Genomic DNA, 20,020 nt, shown 5'->3' with positions numbered 1-20,020 from the left:
AGGTAACATATCAAAAATCCCAGAAAATCCAGAAAAGGTGAATTATCAAAACTTTACATCAAGGGTGTGATTAAATCCACATACCAAGCAGATTTCCACCAACTTTGGTGTCACAAATAAGGCCATCAGACAATTATTTAAGATATAAAACTAAAGGAGTAAGGGGCTGGGAAGATAACTCAGCAATTAAAAGTGAATGCTTGAAAAGCTTGCAGTCATGGGTTCAATTCCCAAGCCACCCATGTAAGCCTGAGGCATGTAAGTGGGGCAAGCACCTGGTGTTCATTTGCAGCAACAAGATGTGATCATTCAGCACACACACACACACACACACACACACACACACACACACACATAAACTAATTAAATTAAAAAAGATATGAGATGGCCGTGGTGGTATACGCCTTTAATCCCCAGCACTTGGGAGACAGAGATAGGAGGATCATAGAGAGTTTGAGGCCACCCTAAGACTAATTCTAGGTCAGTACCAAAAGTTCAAGGCCACCCTGACACTATTCCAGGTCAGCTTAGGCTAGAGGGAGACTCTACCTCGAAAAAAAAAAAAAAAAAAGATATGAAAGCAGTGATTCTGGTATAATCTTGAGGTCAGTCAATCATACATCACGTGGGAACTTGTTAGGAACACAGACTCTTAAACAACTAAACCACCGCAATTCAAAATGAACAAATGACCAAAATAGACTTTTTCTTTCAAAGAAACATACAAATAGTCAATAAGCATGAGACTTGATATTCACTATCACTAGTCATTAAGGACATTGTCAATAAAAGCCACAATGAGATCACTTCAAACCCATTGGGGTGAGTGTTTTACACACACACACGAAAGACAAGTGTTGGTGACAATGTGGAGTACGCTTATGTTTATAGAAGAATTATTTACAAGGGCCAAAATGCACAGAAATTACTCAAAGGTCCACCAACAGCAGAATGACTAACCCAAATTGAGACACATATACAACAGCGTATTGTTCCTCTTGTGAAGGGAAATTCTGCGCATGCCACAACACAAGGGAGATGTGACTACATTGTCCTAAGTGAAGCAGGCCGGACAAGGAAGAACAAGTAGGAACAACGGCCCTCGCACGCGGCCCTAGAATGGAGACACTCTCACCCACGTGCTTGAACAGAAGTAGCCAGGGGAAGACTGGTACAGTATACTTTAATGGTACCATTTTTATACCTGGAATGGTGAAAAAGCTCTGAAATCAGTAAAGATGATGGCTGTCCATCATTGCGAGCATATATAGTGCTGCTAAACTTAATGCTAAAAATGGTTGGTACATTTTATTTTATTTTTCACCACAATAAAAAAAAGAAATCCAGCTAGGGGAATGCTTCAGCAGTTAAGGCACTTGCTTGTAATGCCTAACGACCTGGGTTCATTTCTCCAGTACCCATGTAAAGCCAGATGCACAAAGCAGTGCATGCATTTGGAGCTTGTTTGCAGTGGCCTGAGGAGGCTCTGGCACACTCACTCTCATTCTTGTTCTCTCTCTCTCTCTCCCTCTCTCTCTCTCTCTCTCAGTCTCTCCTTGCAAATAAATAAAATACTTTAAAAACATCCATCTGGTGGTAAGACCTTATTGCTGAAGACTCCACATACTTGGGCTACAAGATCATTGAGAAGTCCTGATGGAGCTGAGCTGAAAACCTCCTCCATGTAGACCAACTGACAGGAAGCTGGAAAAAGCCACGCTGCATGCAGTTAAATGGGAGAGAGAGAAATCACCAGCAAGGATACTCCACATGCACACTGCAAGCCTTATATTTGGCCAGCCAGGCCAAATGAGCCAACGGGTGCAATAGTGGCACGTTCATCATGTTGGAAACCAACTGCCTTCCAATTAGACGAGAGGCCCACTCCTTGGGAGGGAATACATCCCTGATACTGAAAACCTACAACAGGAACAGCCATGAGTCCTAAGGGTGTAACATCTGCTGCTGTCTGGCTAAATGTATATACTATGCTCATCAAACTGCCCAGTAAACACTTCTCTTAATGTTCATACCTATATATTAATGCTACTCTCACTTTTGGCAGAGAACCTTCTCTTTTCAGATGGCAGTGACTGACAGAGGAGTGCTCAGCACTGCAATATCTCTCTCACACCTTCCAAGGCTCAGGGTCCATTGTGGAAGAGGTAGCAGAAAGACTGTAAAAGCCAGAGGAACCTAGGACTCCTTACAATATGCTCCTCCAGACACAAAATGGCCTGGATATTCATGACCTCACAGTGCCTGACACTACCTACACAAGACCATCATAAGAGGAGGAAAAAAATTATGACATCAAAATAAAAGAGAGACTGATTGAGACAGGAAAAGGATATGATACAGAGTGGAGTTTCAAAGGGGAAAGTGGGGGGAGGGAGGGTATTACCATGGGATATTGTTTACAATCAAGGAAGTTGTTAATAAAAAATTAATTTAAAATAAATTTTACAGGTTGATATTATATATATGTAAGTACAATGATTGTGATGGGGAGGTAATATGATGGAGAATGGAATTTCAAAGGGGAAAGTATGGGGGGGAGGGAGTGAATTAACATGGGATATTTTTTTATAATCATGGAAAATGCTAATAAAAATTTTTTTTAAAGCAAATAAATAAAATTTGAAAAAAAAGAAAAAAAATTTTAAAACATCCATCTGGGGAGATGGCTCAGCGGCTAAAGGCACTTGCTTACAAAGCCTGCCAGCCCAGGTTTGATTCCCCAGTACCCATGTAAAGCCAGACATACAAAGTGGAGAATGCACCTGGAATTTGTTTGCTGCACAGGAGGCCCTAGTGCATGTGATACTTTCTCCCCATCTCTCTCAAATAAATGTTCTTTTCTTAATCCAGTTTTTGTCACATATGGTGGCACATGACTTTAATTCCAGCATTTGGGAGGCAGAGGTAGGAGGATCAACATGAGTTCAAGGCCACCCTGAGACTACAGAGTGAATTCCAGGTCAACCTGGGCTAGAGTGAGACCCTACCTCAAAACACCAAGAATTTTTTTTAATTTTTATTTATTTATTTATTTATTTGAGAGCAACAGACAGAGATAGAAAGAGGCAGAGAGAGAGAGAGCACAGTGGGCGCGCCAGGGCTTCTAGCCACTGCAAACAAACTCCAGATGCATGCGCCCCCTTGTGCATCTGGCTAATGTGGGTCCTGGGGAATCGAGCCTCGAACCAGGGTCCTTAGGCTTCACAGGCAAGCACTTAACCACTAAGCCATCTCTCCAGCCCAATAATTTTTTTTTTTTTAATCTGGCTTTAGGGCTGAAGAGACAGCTTAGCAGTTAAGGGGCTTGCCTGCAAAGCCTAAAGATCAGTGTTTGATTTCCCAGTATCCATGTAAAGTCAAATGCACAAAGTGGTACATGTGTTTGGAGTTCATTTACAGTGGCTGGGGGCCCTGGTGTGCCCATTCTTTCTCTGTCTCTCTTCTCTCTACATCTCTCTCTCCCTCTCTGCTTGATTGCAAATAAATAAAATTTTTTAAAGATTTTTTTTTTAATCCAGCTTTTAAAATGTCAAATTCGGGCTGGAGAGATGGCTTAGCAGTTAAGTGCTTGCCTGTGAAACCTAAGGACCCCAGTTTGAGGCTCGATTCTCCAGGACCCACGTTAGCCAGATGCACAAGGGGGCGCACGCGTCTGGAGTTCGTTTGCAGTGGCTGGAGGCCCTGGTGTGCCCATTCTCTCTCTCTATCTATCTACCTCTTTCTCTCTCTGTCTGTCACTCTCAAATAAATAAAAATAAACAAAAAAATTTAAAAGAAAAAAATGTCCAATTCTTGTTCTCTAACCTAGATTTATTGAATGAGAAGCTAAAGATGGATCTCGGCCACCAGAGCATTGGGAGGCTCTGGTGGATTCTGTGGATTCTGAGCCACTCTAAGCTCTGAGAATCACTAATCCAAAAAGATCTAAAGTTAGCATCAAAGTTAGGAAAATTGAGGCAAAAATGAAGTTTCTACAAGGAAATATAGATTATTTTATTTTTTTATTATTTTTTTATTTTATTCCACAATTGCTAATGGCTTCTTATGCTTAAGAAGGAAACTTTAGGGCTGGAGAGATGGCTTAGTGGTTAAGCACTTGCCTGTGAAGCCTAAGGACCCCGGTTCGAGGCTTGATTCCCCAGGACCCATGTTAGCCAGATGCACAAGGGGGCACATGCTCTGGAGTTCATTAGCAGTGGCTGGAAGCCATGGCGCACCCATTCTCTCCCTCTCTCTCTCTCTCTCTTTCTCTCTCTGTCACACTCAAATAAATAAATAAAAATGAACAAAAAATTTAAAAAAAAAAAGAAGGAAACTTTAGGCTGGAGAGATGGCTTAGTGGTTAAGGCTTGCCTGTGAAGCCTAAGTATCCAGTCCGAGGTTTGACTCCCCAGGACCCACGTTATCCAGATGCACAAGGGGCACACGCGTCTGGAGTTCGTTAGCAGTGGCTGGTGGCCCTGGCGTGCCCATTCTCTCTCTCTCCCTCTCTCTCTCTCTCTCTCTCTCTCTCTCTCTCTCTCTCTCTTCCTCTATCTCTCTCGGTCTGTAGCTCTCAAACAAACAAAAAAAAATTAAAAAGAAGGAAACTTTATTTTGGCAAACTGTAAACACCAAGGAATATGGATATGGAAAATGGCATTATTGAAATGGGTTCTTTAAAGCCCAAAACCAAAACTTGTCTCTGACAAGCTCACTCCCATGGCCAAGTCCACCCTCTCCACTCCCCTCCCCAGCCCCTCCCCCACAAAAGATTGACTTCTGTTGATTTGCTGTTGGTTTCTTAAGACGTTTAAGTGCTGGCATGCTATATCAATTAGGATCCATTCACAAAAAGAGGAGCTGCTCTAGCTCTTCCAGAGGAAAAGAGTTTAAGGCAGGGAACCAAGTACAAAACTTAAAAGAAGGCAAAGAAAAGCAGCGGGCAATGACACATTTAGTCTGGGAAATTAGGAAGTCGCTCATCTTCCCTAGGGCCAGAAAAGATTCAGCAGCAGGAAGCCTAAGGCTAGGGGTCTCCGGAGGGAGAGGGATCTTTTATCTCTAAGCATTACAGCCTCTGTTAGTGGTACCACAGGAAGCTGAGCGAGGCAGTTTCCCTGGCTTTTCCCTCCTCCCAGCCTCTAATCATCTGTATCTCCCATTGACTGAGCTCTCCAGAAGGCAAGGAAGCAAGAGAGCCCAGGAAGTGTCCAGTGTGGTACCGTGTTGACGAAGGGACGAGTGGGGATGGATATAGAGTGTCTTCTGAGATCAAACTGGCAGCAAACGTGGCATGAACAAGGAAGATGCCCTCCCTTCTACTAGGAAGAATATCACACTCAAAATCAAAACATTTGAATCTGGGACCAGGTCCATCAAGTGTGATCTATAGGAGCTTGAACACGTCAGATTATGATGCAGTCAGGGTCTTGTTGCTGGCAGAAATCACCCTACCAAAAGCAGCTTTTGGGGGGAGGGGAAACAAAAAGGTTTATTTTGACTTACAGACTGGAGGAGAAGCTCCATGATGACAGGGGAAAATGATGGCATGAGCAGAGGGTGGACATAACCCACCCCACCCCCGCCATCATAAGATGGACAACAGCAACAGGAGAGTGTGCCAAACACTGGCAAGGGGACACTGGCTATAATACCTATAAACCCACCCCATCAATACAGTGCCTCCAGAAGGCATTAATTCCCCAATCTCCATCAGCTGGGAACCTAGCATTCAGAATGCTTAAGCTTATGAGGGACACCTGAATCAAACCATCACCGATTACTTTCTTTTTTTTTTTTTTTTAATTTTTGGTTTATTTTTAGTTATTTATTTGAGAGCGACAAAGAGGCAGAGAGAGAGAGAATGGGCGCGCCAGAGCCTCCAGCCACTGCAGACAAATTCCAGACGCGTGGGCCCCCTTGTGCATCTGGCTAACGTGGGACCTGGGGAATTGAGCCTCGAACCAGGGTCCTTAGGCTTCACAGGCAAGCGCTTAACAACTAAACCATCTCTCCAGCCCACCGATTACTTTCTTCATTGACTTGTTTATACAAATTAGGGTTATTTATAAAGTCAACGTCTTAGAAGTTTTGTTATCAATTGGAAAAATGCATATGTACATGTTTGTCAGTGTATATCACCACATGAATTCAGTGACATTGTTACAAAAAAATAAAAGTCAATGGCAGTTTGAAGAAATTTTCACTTAATCTGAGAAAGAGGTACTAAAACACTAACAGCAACCTCCCAAACAAGAGTTGGATCTGTTCTCCTCCCCTCCTCCCTTTTCTCCTCTTTCCTCTCTTCTCTTTCTTTAACATTCATTCCATACCAACTTAACACTTATGTTTTGGAAAATCAGTCTGCTCTAGCCATGAAGTTACTTACCACATAAACGCTTCTTGAACTCTATACTCAAAAAAGAATTGGCTGGAAATGAAGAGTAGACACTGACGGGAGCAGGAGCATGCGGACCACACAGCAAACGCCTTGGAATACCCCCGCCAGTAGGAGGAGCTGCAGGGGAGCCTCTTCCTGTTTACCTTGGCTTTTGCTGCCTAAATGGGAGAGGATGAGAGTCCAGGTGGTAACAGAATAGCTTCAGGGTATTAAAATAGTCAGGCTGAGAAAACTCTTGCCCTCGTCATGAACAAGCATGCAGTGAAATGGCAGAAGGTAACAGAGCAGGTGTGGAGAGGCATTCTGTGCGTGAACTGGATTATTTCATGATATTACCTTACTTTGGAAGAAAGATGGGTTAAAAAATGCCTTTGAGACAGTTTCTTAGTTTTCTAGATGTTTGTTTATAGTGCTCTTCATACGATTGTAGAAGCATTTGTTTTTTTTTTTTTCAAAAGGGCAAATTGGCAAGTTTTAAGCACTATTTGAAAAAAAAAATAAAGGTTTTACCAAAGTTTTGAAAAGATTTTAGCCTGGACCTTGGTGTGATCCATAACTTTTTCCTTTAAAGAATTTTAAATGCATTATAGAATTAAGATGTTTGTGATTTAATAAAATAATTCAAAAGGAAAAAAGGAATTGTTTGAAGATACTACATTTATGGACTCACATCCTAACATTTTGACTCAGACATGGACCACTACTCCATACTATGATGGGTGGGTACTTCTGTTTCCTCAGTTATGAAACTGGGTTTGAGAACATTATTTCTAAGATTATTTCCAGCTCTAACATCCTGTGTTTTTTTCCATTGAATTTTGTGATGTTTATTTTACTTAGAAAGTTCTGCCATGGGGCTGGAGAGATGACTCAGTGGTTAAGGCATTTGCCTGAAAAGCCTAAGGACCCAAGTTCCATTCCCCAGTACCCACGTAAACCAGATGCACAAGGTGGCACATGTGTCTGGAGTCCATTTGCAGTGGCTAGAGGCCCTGGTGCACCCATTCTCTATGTATCTGCTTCTTTCTCTTCCTCTCTCTCCAAATAAATAAATGAATAAATAAAATATCTTAAAAAGAAAGAAAGCTCTACCATGACTAGAATGAAGGCACCAAGCTTCATAAAGAAAGACCTTTACAGCACTTGTCTCTTTTGCTGTGATAACTACTTTGGAGAATATTGTAGAGGAAAGATGACCAACATAGCTTCTCTAAATATCCTTATTATATGTTCCCCTATTACTGTCCAAATTAGATCATCCCACTCAAGTGGGCCCATCAGCAGGCAGTAATTCCCAGACAGGGACCGTGTTATCAGCACTGCCAGGGCTCAGCTGAGCATGCCTAGTACTTCAGCTTTGCCACCCAGCTAGAGATGTCCAAGACAAGCAGACAGGGCCTTCTCAGCATTAAAGACAGTGCAATCTGATCAAAACACAAGAGCATTTCTGGCAAGCAGCAGCATTGCAGGAAGAGCTAATTCACCGACTGGCATGAGCAACTGTATGAATCCTAGAACATATTTGCAAAGGGGAGAACCAAAAAAGGCTCAGCTTCATAATCACTTAACAAGTGGAAAAACAGAGTCATTTGGGGATAAGTTTGTGTCCATATTTCACTGCTACTGGCCAAAACTTTTGTGTTCCAAAAAGGAAATGATAATTATAGATGCATTGCCAACAAACACACCAAATAGGTCCTGTAACCCTGATGCATAATAAATCATAGTAAGGACAGAATCTCTGCATTATTGAATCCCTGATTCAGAACTGTCTGAATATCACTTGTTCTCCAGAAGCCTGGTCCCTTACAAACAATAAAATATGAAAGACACAGACTTTTCAGCCAAACAGGGTGGCGGCTCCATGGGCTGCAAGGGGGGGATGCAGAGGTTACATTGGTAAGGAACACAGGAAGCAGTGTACTCACTGGGTGGATGCTACCAGCATCACCTTTTTTATCGTAATACACCTCTGAAAGATTGTCTTTCAGTAAACTCTTAGTTTCTGATGAGTATATCTGCTTTTTGTTCATCTGCTCAGTAAGTACCAAAGTATACTCAATAGCTACTAAGAGCCATCGGGCTCCCCATCTTAATTCATGGCTTTGCCACTGCATTGTTCCCCACTTCGTAGCTGTTCCTCTCCCATCTCCTCCACCTCTCCAAGCCTGAATAATGATGATTATTAGTTCTCCAATGTCAATTGAAGCTTAATATATTAAGCCAGCCAAATCAATAAAAGCTTGGTATAATTAAAGTTAACCACGTCTTTCTGTGCTTCAGAAAAGCCATAATGATGCTCTTGCTCTTTAGAAAAGGTTGGCTGAAGTCTATAGATTTTCCAAAACTTAAAATTTCCAAAGGGATTTGTTTCTCAGAGGGCCAAAAGAAAAAATAATAAAAAGAATTGACAGCACTATATTGGCAAGGGTTGTAAAGATAATTACCCACATTAGTCACTTTTTATCCATTTTCTCTCTTTGCTTTTTTTCTAAATAACTAGAAAGGGAATCCAATATAACATTTAGTGATAATGGAACAGTTCCCTTCGTGAGCTGTAAGTGCACTTGAGATATAAATCCAAATGATGGCTGAAACAGCTAGACAATGTTCAAATGTTCAGCTCAAGTAGGGGTTGAGATGATGCCCTATAAAGATACCAATTACTGGTATTCATAACCTTGTGCTTTGGTGCCCTTGTAGCTCTTTCATTGGAGTAGGTGATCAGATTCCATACTCTGCTCACAGAGTGTAACCAACAGTGCTGCATTCAACACAGAGATTGTCTGCTTTCAGAAATAACCAGAAAAGCTCCACCAAGGCCTGGGATGCCATTACCCCCTCTGCCCATGTATGTACTGCGAGTCATCAGTGATGGCACCTCACGATACACCTTGCTGATTTGTATGTATTACATGTCTCTGATGTTTCAGTGTTCTCCAAATAGAAGTCACTTCTAAGAAGACTTCAACACAGCAGAGATGGACATATATGTAACCTTCACTGCGAAGTTGATAATCAAAGTAATAACTTTGGTCTTGCCACTAGTCAGTCAAGAAGCCACCAACAACCTATGTCATCACACTCCCGCTTTTCAGCTGAGTATAGACTTTTGTTGGATTTTTTAGACTGTGAGTGTTTTAAAGGAGTTCTACTACATATTGATTAAAAATCCCAGCACCCAAATGAGAAGACCAAGTTATCTTGAGGCCTTTGCTGAATGTAAAAATAAATACAGAGGTAGATAGAGAATAGTATCTGCAGGAGAAAGAAAATTAGCAGACTGGAGAGATGTTAGAGGTGTTTGCTTGCAAAGCCTAATGGCCCTAGTTCAATTCCCCAGTACCCACATAAAGTCAGATGCGCAAAGTGGCACATATGTCTGGAGTTTATTTGCAGTGGCAGGAAGCCCTGGCATGCCCATTTTATTTCTCTTTATGTCTCTCTCTCTCTCTCTCTCTCTCTCAAATAAATAGAAATATTTTTTAAAAAGTATTTAGCTTTATGGCCCCTTACTAAAGTCTGAATTTTTTTTTTTGTATTTATAACACCCAGTTTATTGAAAAAGCAATCTTCCCTGACATATATCCACATGAATTTGAGGTCAGCTATGTTAAGTGCACTGAAATTACCTATGCTTGCCTGCAGCTTTTTAGCTGATGAAAAGATGCTTAAGAATGTTGTCAGTATTTAAGCACTTTAACATAATGGGACTTTTTCCAACTTTTAAACTACTTTTTCATACGGAAGCCAACTTATGTACATTATGTGTGTTAATGTGTACATAATACACATGTCCTTCTAACCACAGATAAAACACAGTTGTCCTTTTTGGAAGTCATTCCAGTTTTAGAGCAAAGTTGGATAAGATGGGAACAAGTAAGCTGAGGAAATTAAGGGTGCTAAAGACTAATAATTCTACATCTATAGCTCCTTCTTTCATTTTTGAGACAGGTTCTCACTACATAGCCCAGGGTGGCCCATAACTAACTCATGATCTTCCTGCCTCATCTTCCCCAGTGCTGGAATTGTAGGCATGCCCTACCACACCCAATATCCCTTTTCTTTTGAATATACAAGTGTGCACCCTGAGTGTCTGAGCTAAAACTTTTCTAACGTTAAGCTGATAGCTGCTATAGATAGGGCTGCTATGACTGACTGTTAAAAGCCCAGGAGAGGTATAAGGCAAGCAGAGGGCACTGTCTGGGCTGGCCATGCCCCACTTTAGGTAGACTACACTACCCAGGACTTGCTGGGTTCAGAGGCTGGCCTGGGCCTGCAGGCCATTCCTTCTTTATTGTGTTCAATATTTGCTAGTTTTACTATTTTGTAATTTGGGAAAGTGAGAGAGAGGTTCAACTTGTCTAAGAATGTTGTACCTCAGACTGACTCAAACATTTTTATTCTTCTGCAAATACAACTAATTCCCACTTACAATTATTTCTAAGATAAACAATAAATCAGCTGAAGAGACATATGGGGTCCAGGGCTTAGGAACACCACCATCCTTAGGGCACAGGACTAGTGGGCGAGTTGCCAGCTGCTGAGGAAAGATTCAGCTAGGAGGTCTTCTCCAGGAAGGCCCGGCAGCATCTGAGGCACTGCTGGCACACCAGCTTAAAGTCTGAGTCGTTGCCATAATAGGGATCTTTAATGATTTGTTTCTGTGGACCATAGCTCCCAAGTAGCTCAATTTTAGCTTTGTAGTTTTTAACTTGATTACTTTTTCTATTCAAATCTCTCAGATTGCTTTGATCCATACACAGTATATAATCAAATGTGGCAAAGTCTTCTTTGGTAACCTGTCTTGCCTTATGGGCTGTGCTAATGCCATGATTTCTTAGGCAGCTCATAGCTCTTGGGTCCGGGGCCCGGCCCACGTGCCAGTCAGAAACAGCGCCGCTGTCAATGGCCCACTGCAACACAAAACACAGGTCAAATTCCAGAACAGTACCTGCCGGGCAATGTGATTCATAGGGATGCCATGCTTCCTCATGCAGCTCTGCCCTCGATAGTCAGGGGGGTTCCCCACTTCATAGGTGGATGTAGCCGCACTGTCTATCCTCCAGTTATCTGAAACATTTGCATTGGTTACTAGTTTTCTGAAAACTGCTTCTGCAATAGGTGACCGGCAAATGTTACCTCAGCCATTTTCCCAGGCCGACTACGGCGCACAGAGACGGCGTCGGCCTAAAGTCTGAATTTTTGAAAGGACAGAAACACTTTTGAGAGAAAGAAATCATATTTCTTCTTCCTTTTCTTTTTTTTTCCCCTGAGGCAGGGTTGCACTCTAGCCTGGTGCTGACTAGAAACTTACTCTGTAGCCCCAGGATGGCCTTGAACTCAAACTCATAGGAATCCTCCTACCTCAGCATCCTAAAGTGCTTGGATTAAAGGCTTATGCAGCCATGCCCTGCAAAGCAATATTGTTTTAAAAATTCAAATCATAGGTGCTTTAATTTAGCATGTATTTTTTACTTTTTAAAATTTATTTAAAAGAGAAAGAGAGAATGGGCATACCAAGGTCTCCAGCCATTGCAAAAAAAACAAACAAACAACAAGAAAGAAAGAAAAAAAAAAAACAGAAGCTTGTGCCACCTTGTACATTTGGCTTATGTGTATCTTGGGGAATCAGACTTGGGTCCTTAGGTTTTGCAGGCAAACCCCTTAACTGCTAAGCCATTTCTCCAGCCCATAGCATGTATTTTGGCAGACGCTTTTAAGGAAGAGGTGGTAGTTACTTTTGCATTGACCACAACCCTTGCAAGAAACAATGAAAGGGGTGGATTTTGCTCACAGTCTCAGGGGCTTTCGGTTCATGCCAGCTGGGTAGTAGCTCCCTTTGTGGCAGCAGAAGCCTGTGGTGGAAGCAGTCCACATCTCACTGGATTGGAAAACAGAGGGGGTGAGGCAGGAACCAGGGGCCAGTTGCAACGTGCAAAGGCCTGCAGCTAGTGCCTACTTCCAATAGGTAGGTACTACTTCCAAAATCCTCCACAAGCTTCCAAAAGAGTCCTCAGCTGGGGACCAAAGCATTCAGAGCATGAGCCTGTGGAGGGTACTGTAGATTCAAACCCAAACAGCTCAGATGGGCTGGCCTCCCACGGGACTGAGAGCACACCCACTTACTTCTTCTCTGAGCCCTGAGCTACCACAGGGACTGTGCAGGATGGAGAACACCACAGAGAATTGGACAGTTGCTCTGTCCTGCGCCCTTCTGCACTGGTCATAGCTGCCCATTCCTCTGGGATTCCCATAATTGTCCTTCCTCGCAGTCAGCACAATGTGGTTTGAGCTGCAGGAAATGACAGGGGAAAGCATGGGATGGGCACGGCCTAAGCTTCTTGGGAGAAAAAGCAGCAACACACAGTGCAGCACTGTTCAGCACCAAGGCTTCCCTGGACAAACTGGAAGAGCGTACAGGGAGCAATGGGCCGGAGGACGTATGGTCACGGAGAAGTTCGTGCTGAGCAGGACTTAGCTCCTCTCTGTCTTGTGACTGAAAGCAAAAATAAGATTAAATAGTTCTTCCCTGTTTCATGAATGTGGGAGTACAAATGCATCGAGGGAGTGATAGTTGAGGACATTTTCTTTTTATATGTATTAAAAAGGGAGTATTGGGAATATAGACTACGATGCATTTTAGAGTATAATTAAAATAAGACAGGCCTCACTAACTAGTACACATGAATGGAATACCAACATTATAAAAAATGGAACTTGTTTGAACATTGCAAATGTCCCTCCCTCATCTTGAGCCCGCTTTAGAAGCTGACTGTGGAAGGAGGCAAACACTGAGCTCTTTATTATTTGCCCAGGCTGGTTCTCTTTCCCACTTTACTCAGAGCCCTCAAAGTTAATTTGTTACTTACTCTGGGCTGGTTCTCTTTCCTGCTTTACCTAGAGCCCTCAAAAGTTAATTACTTTTTGGGGGAGGTGGTGAGGTAGGGTCTCACTCTAGCCCAGGCTGACCTGGAATTCACTATGGAGTTTCAGGATGGCCTCGAACTCACGACGATCCTCCTATCTCTGCCTCCTGAGTTCTGGGATTAAAGGCGTGCACCACCACTCCCGGCTTAAAAGTTAAATACTTTTGAAAGTTCTAGGAGCTTTTATTGTTTGACTAGCTGCATACAGAAACCAGGCAGGGAAGTCTCCAGTGAGATGATGCTTCCGTTTCACCGTTAGTTGCCCTTTGGTCTTTCATCTTCTAAGCCTTATGTGTTCTTTACATGATTTTAGACATTAATTTGATCACAAATGCAATTCAAGGGCTGGGAAATGGCTTAGTGGTTAAGGCATTTGCCTGTTAGGCCTAAGGACCCCAGTTCGATTCCCTAGGACCCACGTTAGCCAGATGCATAAGGGGACTCATGTATAAGGAGTTCGTTTGCAATGGCTAGAGGCCCTGGCATGCCCATTCTCTCTTTCTCTCTATCTGCCTCTTTCTTTGTCTCTCTGTCTCTTTAAATAAATAAATAAAATATTGCAAATGCAATCCAAGTCCTTCCATGTCCCTTTAAATAGAAAAAGTGTTCTCTCTCCATGACCTATTTGGCCACAGTTGACCCACTCATGGTTTTAAACAAACTATGTCTTGATCTTCAGAAATCCTTCAACTACAGTTCAGCTAGTTAAAGAAATCCTGTGAAAGAAGCCCTATTGATATTTTCAATATTCTGTAAAGGGTGAGGTTGGTAACTGGCTTGAAGGCAACTGGGAGGGATCTTCAACAAACTGGGGACTGTTCGGAAACTATGAGGAGTTCAACAAGATACCAGAGCCTTCTATTAAAGGTAGGAGAATGCTACCCACTGCTGACCCAACTATGGCCACAGGTCCATCTCTCAACTGTGGAGCCCCGGCTTTAATAGCTGTCAAACTCCCTCCTAGCTTGTGGTTTATTCCTACTGGAGAATTTTGAAAACCCAAATTTGATTGCTTGAAAGATACTACCACCCATGGTACCCATGGTAAAGGCCCCTCTAGTCACCCATAATTTGCCAGGGGCATGGTTGTCTGGCATACTCCTCCATCTTGACTCCAGTTGCAGGAGTGATACTGGGCCAAAAATTAATATTATGTGTCAGCATGACTAGGCTAAGGGATTGTCTGCTGTAAGACATTTTTTTCTGGATATTTCTACCATCCAACCTGTTGCATAGAAAAAAAAGGCAGAGGAAGGAAAAATGCACTCTCTTTGCTGGAGTTGAGACACCCTCTTCTCCTGTCCATGGACATCGGATCTCTTGGGTGTCAGGATTGGACTCACACCAGAACTTTCCCCACTGACACCTCTCTATTCTCAGACCTCTCGACTTGGCCTGAATTATACAACCAGCTTTCCACATCTTCTACCTTGCAGATGATAGATGGAGGGACTTCATGGTCTATATCCATACTATATGTGTACATACATATATGCATATATATATATGTATACACATACATACATATACATATGTATAAATACATATATATGGATATACATGTGGTTTATTTCTCTAAAGAAGTCCAGCACAGTGGTTTTGGATTTTGGTGTCACAAGGATTAATGCAGGGGAAGAGATGAGAAGGTCAGAAAAGTATTTCATTTTTGGTTTCCTATGAGGAAGACAGAAGTTTGATTAAGACTCACTCCAGGTAGGGTAAATGATTGAAACTGACTTCTTTCCTGGGGCTAATTGTGGGTTCCAGAGGGGCCTCACTGAGATTATCAGACTATATTACCTGTGATTTCATTCTGTCTGGCCATTGCATTCTCCTTCTATCTCCAGTAATCCATGGTTCCAGTGCTACTGAGCAGATTGCAAAACGATGTCTGGTCAACTTCCTTTATCTTTCAGGCCAGCTTCTGCTTCATAAAAATATTTGCACTGCTTGAGTCTCACCCACCCACCTCCACCTCATCTGGAATCCCAGTGCAGCCTAGAGCAGCATCTTTCTGCTGGCCCACATCAAGTGAATGAGGCATAGTCACAATTCAGGCCCACGGATAGTCTCCTGAAGAAAAGGGAGCGTACTCTAGTCTTCTCTCATGAGGGCTGTTCAGAGCCCACTCATCACACTCCAAGGAAATTTCTCTTTTCTATATCCTATGCTCTTTACCTTTGACCTCCTTGAGCTGTTGGAACAAAATACCATACACTAGCTGGCTTATATCAACAATTAATTTTCAGGCAGGGCATGGTGGAATGTGCCTTTCACCACAGCACTTGAGAGGCACAGGTAAGAGGATTGTCAAGAGTTCAAGGCCACCCTGAGATTACTTGGTGAATTCTAGGTCAGCCTAGGTTAGAGCGAGACCATACCTCAGGGGAAAAAAAGTATATAATTTCTTCTAGTTCTGGAGGATTAAGCCCGAAATCAGGTTGCTTTATTTTTGCTTATAAGGTAAGATAGGAGCTAGTGTAATCCAGGCTGTTTTTATTTTTGCTTATAAGGTAAGATAGGAGCTAGTGTAATCCAGGCTGTTCTTGAACTCGTGATTCTCCTGCTTTCTGAGTGCTGAAATTATAGGCAAGTACCACCACACCTAGCTAATCTAAAGTTTAATACCATGCAGGGGGATTCTTTTTTCCCTGGGGTGGCACAAACACAGGTCTGTTCACTCAAGCTAGGGCACAGACAACAGACCAAAGTACAATACAACAAAACCACTTTTAGTGAACCAATGAGTTTATTGGGATGACTTACAGAGCCGGGGGAACGGGTGATTACAGCAGCAATGGATGACTTGAAGGCTGTAGCCAAGCCAAGGGAAAAATAGAAGGGGATATGCGGCTAAAGCTGAAATGTCCAATAAACATTATCTGGAACTGCAGTTGCCCTCCTCTGCAAAAGAACCTGCTTCCTGCTCATGTACTACATCAGCCGTCCTTTGGCATGCTGAGTGCACAAGGAACAAAAGCCAGCTAGTGATACCAGTACTTATGTCACCTAACCATGAACTCCCCCCTGCAGGCACAGTGAAGGAACAAGGGAGAGCACACACGTCCTTGGTCCAGCTGGCCACCAGGCCTTCCTGTGGACACATGGAGAGAACACATGCTACTTGCCAGGCACCATGAGCAACTGAGATGCTACTTGCCCAGACCAGTTTGGACCCCTGATAACTTTCCTGTTCAGCTTGTTGCTGCTACAGGGTTCAGTGGCTACACGAAGAGGCGCTATGGGAAGAGTGAATGCTACTAGTGCACCCAGGGCCCCTGGACCATTGTCGGCCCTCCCTGCTAGTAATCTTATCTCCTCTGTTATGTCCCTTGCCAGTAAGTTGACCTTTGGTTAGTTGCCATTAGCTTCTCTTCCCTGTTAGCTGCCTTACATTTTGTCTTCCACTTCGGAGGGAGCGTGGCTCTATGACTCTTATACCCATTGTCCCAGAGCAAGTGGGCTGTGGTACCACTAACAAAGCCTTATCTCCAAACAAGCAGGAGCTCCAACATATGGATTTTAGGGTACACAATGCAGTCACTGTCACAATTCATTGTCTGCTCTGCTGTATTGTTCTGTTCCTTTCAGTTCTGTTGAAGATTAAGTTATTTAAATCTTTTTGTTTGTTTGTTTGTTTTTTGTTTTTCTAGGTAGGGTCTCACTCTAGCCCAGGCTGACCTGGAATTCACTATGGAGTCTCAGGGTGGCCTCGAACTCACGACGATCCTCCTACTTCTGCCTCCCCGAGTGCTGGGATTAAAGGTGTGCGTCACCACGCCCGGCTCTCTTTAAATCTTTTTTTTTCTTTCTTTCTTTTTCTTTTTTGGCTTTTTGAGGTAGGGTCTCGCTCTAGCCCAGGCTGACATGGAATTCACTCTGTCATCTCAGGGTGGCCTTGAACTCATGGTGATTCTCCTACCTCTGCCTCCTGAGTGCTGGGATTAAAGGCGGGCACCACCACACCTGGCACTTTAAATCTTTTTTAAGGGCCGGAGAGATATGGCTTAGTGGTTAAAGTGTTTGCCTGCAAAGCCAAAGGACCTCGGTTTGATTCCCCAGGACCCACGTAAGCCAGATGCACAAGGTGGTGTATGCATCTGCAGTTCGTTTGCGGTGACTGGAGGCTCTGGCATGCCCATTCTCTCTCTCTCTCTCTCTGTCTTTATCAACTAAATAAATAAATAGGACGGGCATGATGGTGCATGCCTTTAATCCCAGCACTTGGGAGGCAGAGGTAGGAGGATTGTCGAGTGTGGTGGTTTAATTCAGGTGTCCCCCATAAACTTAGATGTTCTGAATGCTGGGCTCCCAGCTGATGGAGATTTGGGAATTAACACCTCCTGGAGGTGGTGTATTGTTGTGAGTGGACTTATGGGTATTATAGTCAGTTTCCCCAACAGTGTTTGGCACACTCTCCTGTTGCTATTGTCCACCTCATGTTGGCAGAGAGGTGATATCCACCCTCTGCTTGTGCCATTGTGTTCCCCCGCCATCATGGAGCTTCCCCTTGAGCCGGTAAGCCAAAATAAACCTCCTTTTCCCAGAAGCTGCTCTTGGTTGGGTGATTTCTACCAGCAAGGTGAACCTGACTGCAACAGTAAAGTGGTACCAAGGAGTGGGATTGCTGCTAGACACCTGACTGTACCTTTGGCCTTTTGGAGCTGTTTCTCAAGAGGAATGTGGACGGATTTAAAACCTTGGCCTAAGAGATGCCTTGCAGTGCTGTAAGTACAGCTTGATGGACTATTCTGGCCAGGGTTGAAAGACCTGAATGCAGTAAGAACTATGGACTGTGAGGTCTGGCTTATGAGGGTGAGAAAGAGCTTTGCTTGGACTGGGCTAGCAGTTTGTGTGAGAAGCGTGCTCTTATGCCTGTGTCCTGAAAAGTTGTGTAGGGTTGCTTTGTGTAGAAATGAACTAGGGTGAGCAGAGGCATATAGCACAGAAAGAAAAAAAATCTTTGGGTGAACTTCTGCCCACTCAGCTGCAATTGAGAAATTACAGTTTTTGAGATTGGGCCAGCTGACCTGCACTGGGCCAACAGGAAGAATGTAGATTCTTTTGAAGGGATCTGAGTGCTCAAAAAGTGTCCTGTTCTTCAAAATCTGCTTTATTTCCCCCTGGATTAACAAATTGGCACTCTACCTGGTATTATGGATTATACGAAATGCAGGAAAGACAGGGTTATTGAATTTGCAACATGATCTTGCGTTTTGGAATTGGCCATGGGCAGTGTGAAGCGGGTTTGCTGGATGCCTGCATGGAGACCCCATGGAGCCATGAGGATGAACCGTAGATTGCAGTGGAGACTCAGTGGAGATGGCAGGACCGTGAGATGGCTGCTGAGGAAAGCTGCTGGTCCCAGATGAAGTTTTCCAGGACTGTGAGTAGCCTAGCTGGAGGGGCAGAATTGGATGCCAGAGACTTGTTGCTGGTTAGAATTATCAGACTTGGAGATTTGTCACTGGCCAGAGTTGTTGGACTTGGAGTTACAATTTGATGTTTTCCCTGGTTGTTGTAAATCATATATTGGCTGAATGTTTCTTTGCTATGCCCAATGCCATCTGTTGCAGTGTGAATGTTTATTTTATGCCATTATGGGTTTTGGGGGGATTGGTTTTTTTTGGTATAATGGTTCAGGTAATAGATCTTGGACTATGAAGATATATGAACATCACTGGAACTGATAAAAACTATAGGGACTCTTAAAGTTGTACTGAATGTATTATATTTTATGTCATGTGTGGATATCCGTTTATGGGGGCTGGGGTGGAATGTGGTGGTTTGATTCAGGTGTGCCCATAAACTTAGATGTTCTGAACACTGGGTTCCCAGCTGATGGATATTTGGGAATTAACACCCACTGGAGGCGGGTGTATTGTTGGGGGCGGGCTTATGGGTGTTATGGCCAGTTTCCCTATGCCAGTGTTTGGCACACTCTCCTGTTCCTGTTGTCCACTTTATGTTGGCGAGGGGATTACGTTCACCCTCTGCTTGTGCCATCGCTTTCCCCTGCCATCGTGGAGCTTCCCCTCTAGCCTGTAAGCCAAATTAACCTCTTTTTCCTAGAAGCTGCTCTTGGTTGGGTGATTTCTATCAGCAGTGTGAACCTGACTGCAACACCGAGAGTTTGAAGCCAACCTGAGACTACATCGTGAATCCCAGGTCAGCCTGAGTTAGAATGAGACCTTACCTCAAAAAAAACAAAAAAATAAAAAATAAATAAATAAAACAAAAAAACTCTTTAAAAATATTTTTTATTTGTTTTTACTTATTTTGAGAGAGAGAGAGAGAGAGAGAGAGAGAATAGGTATACCAGGACCTCCAGCCACTGCAAAAGAACTCCAGATACATGAGCCACCTTATGCATCTGGCTCACTTGGGTACTGGAGAATTGAGCCTTGAGCCAGGGTCCTTAGGCTTCACAGGCAAGTGCTTAACTGCTAAGCCATCTCTCCAGCCATGATTTATATTCTTTTGTAAATACTTGTCCATGTTTTTATATAATCTCCAATTTGTCATTTTAATACAAGCTAATGTTTTCATCAAATTGAACTTTATGAGCTCTATCAAATTAGTATGTCTTGATTCAATGGAGTACCTGATTATTTTATTATTGCTTCTAGCATTTTACCTTTATAAAAATATTGCTGTAATAGCTTGTGTTGATTTTTTTTTTCTTTTT

The 20,020-nt window shown here is 43.1% G+C and overlaps 1 protein-coding gene and 1 pseudogene across 1 annotated transcript; both read right to left on the bottom strand.

Moving 5' to 3' along the window:
- Positions 1-10,941: 10,941 nt before the first annotated feature.
- On the bottom strand, positions 10,942-12,643 carry LOC101617442 (low molecular weight phosphotyrosine protein phosphatase-like). The gene is made up of 3 exons (XM_012950775.2): positions 12,556-12,643; positions 11,472-11,545; positions 10,942-11,319 (listed from the first exon to the last, which is right to left on the bottom strand). Exons 1-3 carry the CDS (start codon positions 12,641-12,643, stop codon positions 10,963-10,965), a joined length of 519 nt encoding a protein of 172 aa, XP_012806229.2. The 3' UTR covers positions 10,942-10,962.
- A 1,419-nt stretch (positions 12,644-14,062) lies between these two features.
- LOC123463326 lies at positions 14,063-14,439 on the bottom strand (annotated as a pseudogene).
- Positions 14,440-20,020: the final 5,581 nt, after the last annotated feature.

The sequence above is a fragment of the Jaculus jaculus genome, chromosome 9 (genome assembly GCF_020740685.1).
Source record: "Jaculus jaculus isolate mJacJac1 chromosome 9, mJacJac1.mat.Y.cur, whole genome shotgun sequence".
In the NCBI taxonomy this organism is placed as follows: domain Eukaryota; kingdom Metazoa; phylum Chordata; class Mammalia; order Rodentia; family Dipodidae; genus Jaculus; species Jaculus jaculus.
Note: the sequence above shows the minus strand (reverse complement) of the source record. Positions and strands in the feature narration are given on the sequence as shown.

Excerpts from the sequence above, each read along its gene's own strand:
- LOC101617442 (XM_012950775.2), bottom strand. The coding sequence starts at position 12,643 with ATGGGCAGCTATGACCAGTGCAGAAGGGCGCAGGACAGAGCAACTGTC. Across the intron at positions 11,546-12,555 it reads CATCCTGCACAGTCCCTGTG|GTAACATTTGCCGGTCACCT; the intron begins GTAGCTCAGGGC and ends AAAATGGCTGAG. Across the intron at positions 11,320-11,471 it reads ATGCAAATGTTTCAGATAAC|TGGGCCATTGACAGCGGCGC; the intron begins TGGAGGATAGAC and ends TTTGTGTTGCAG.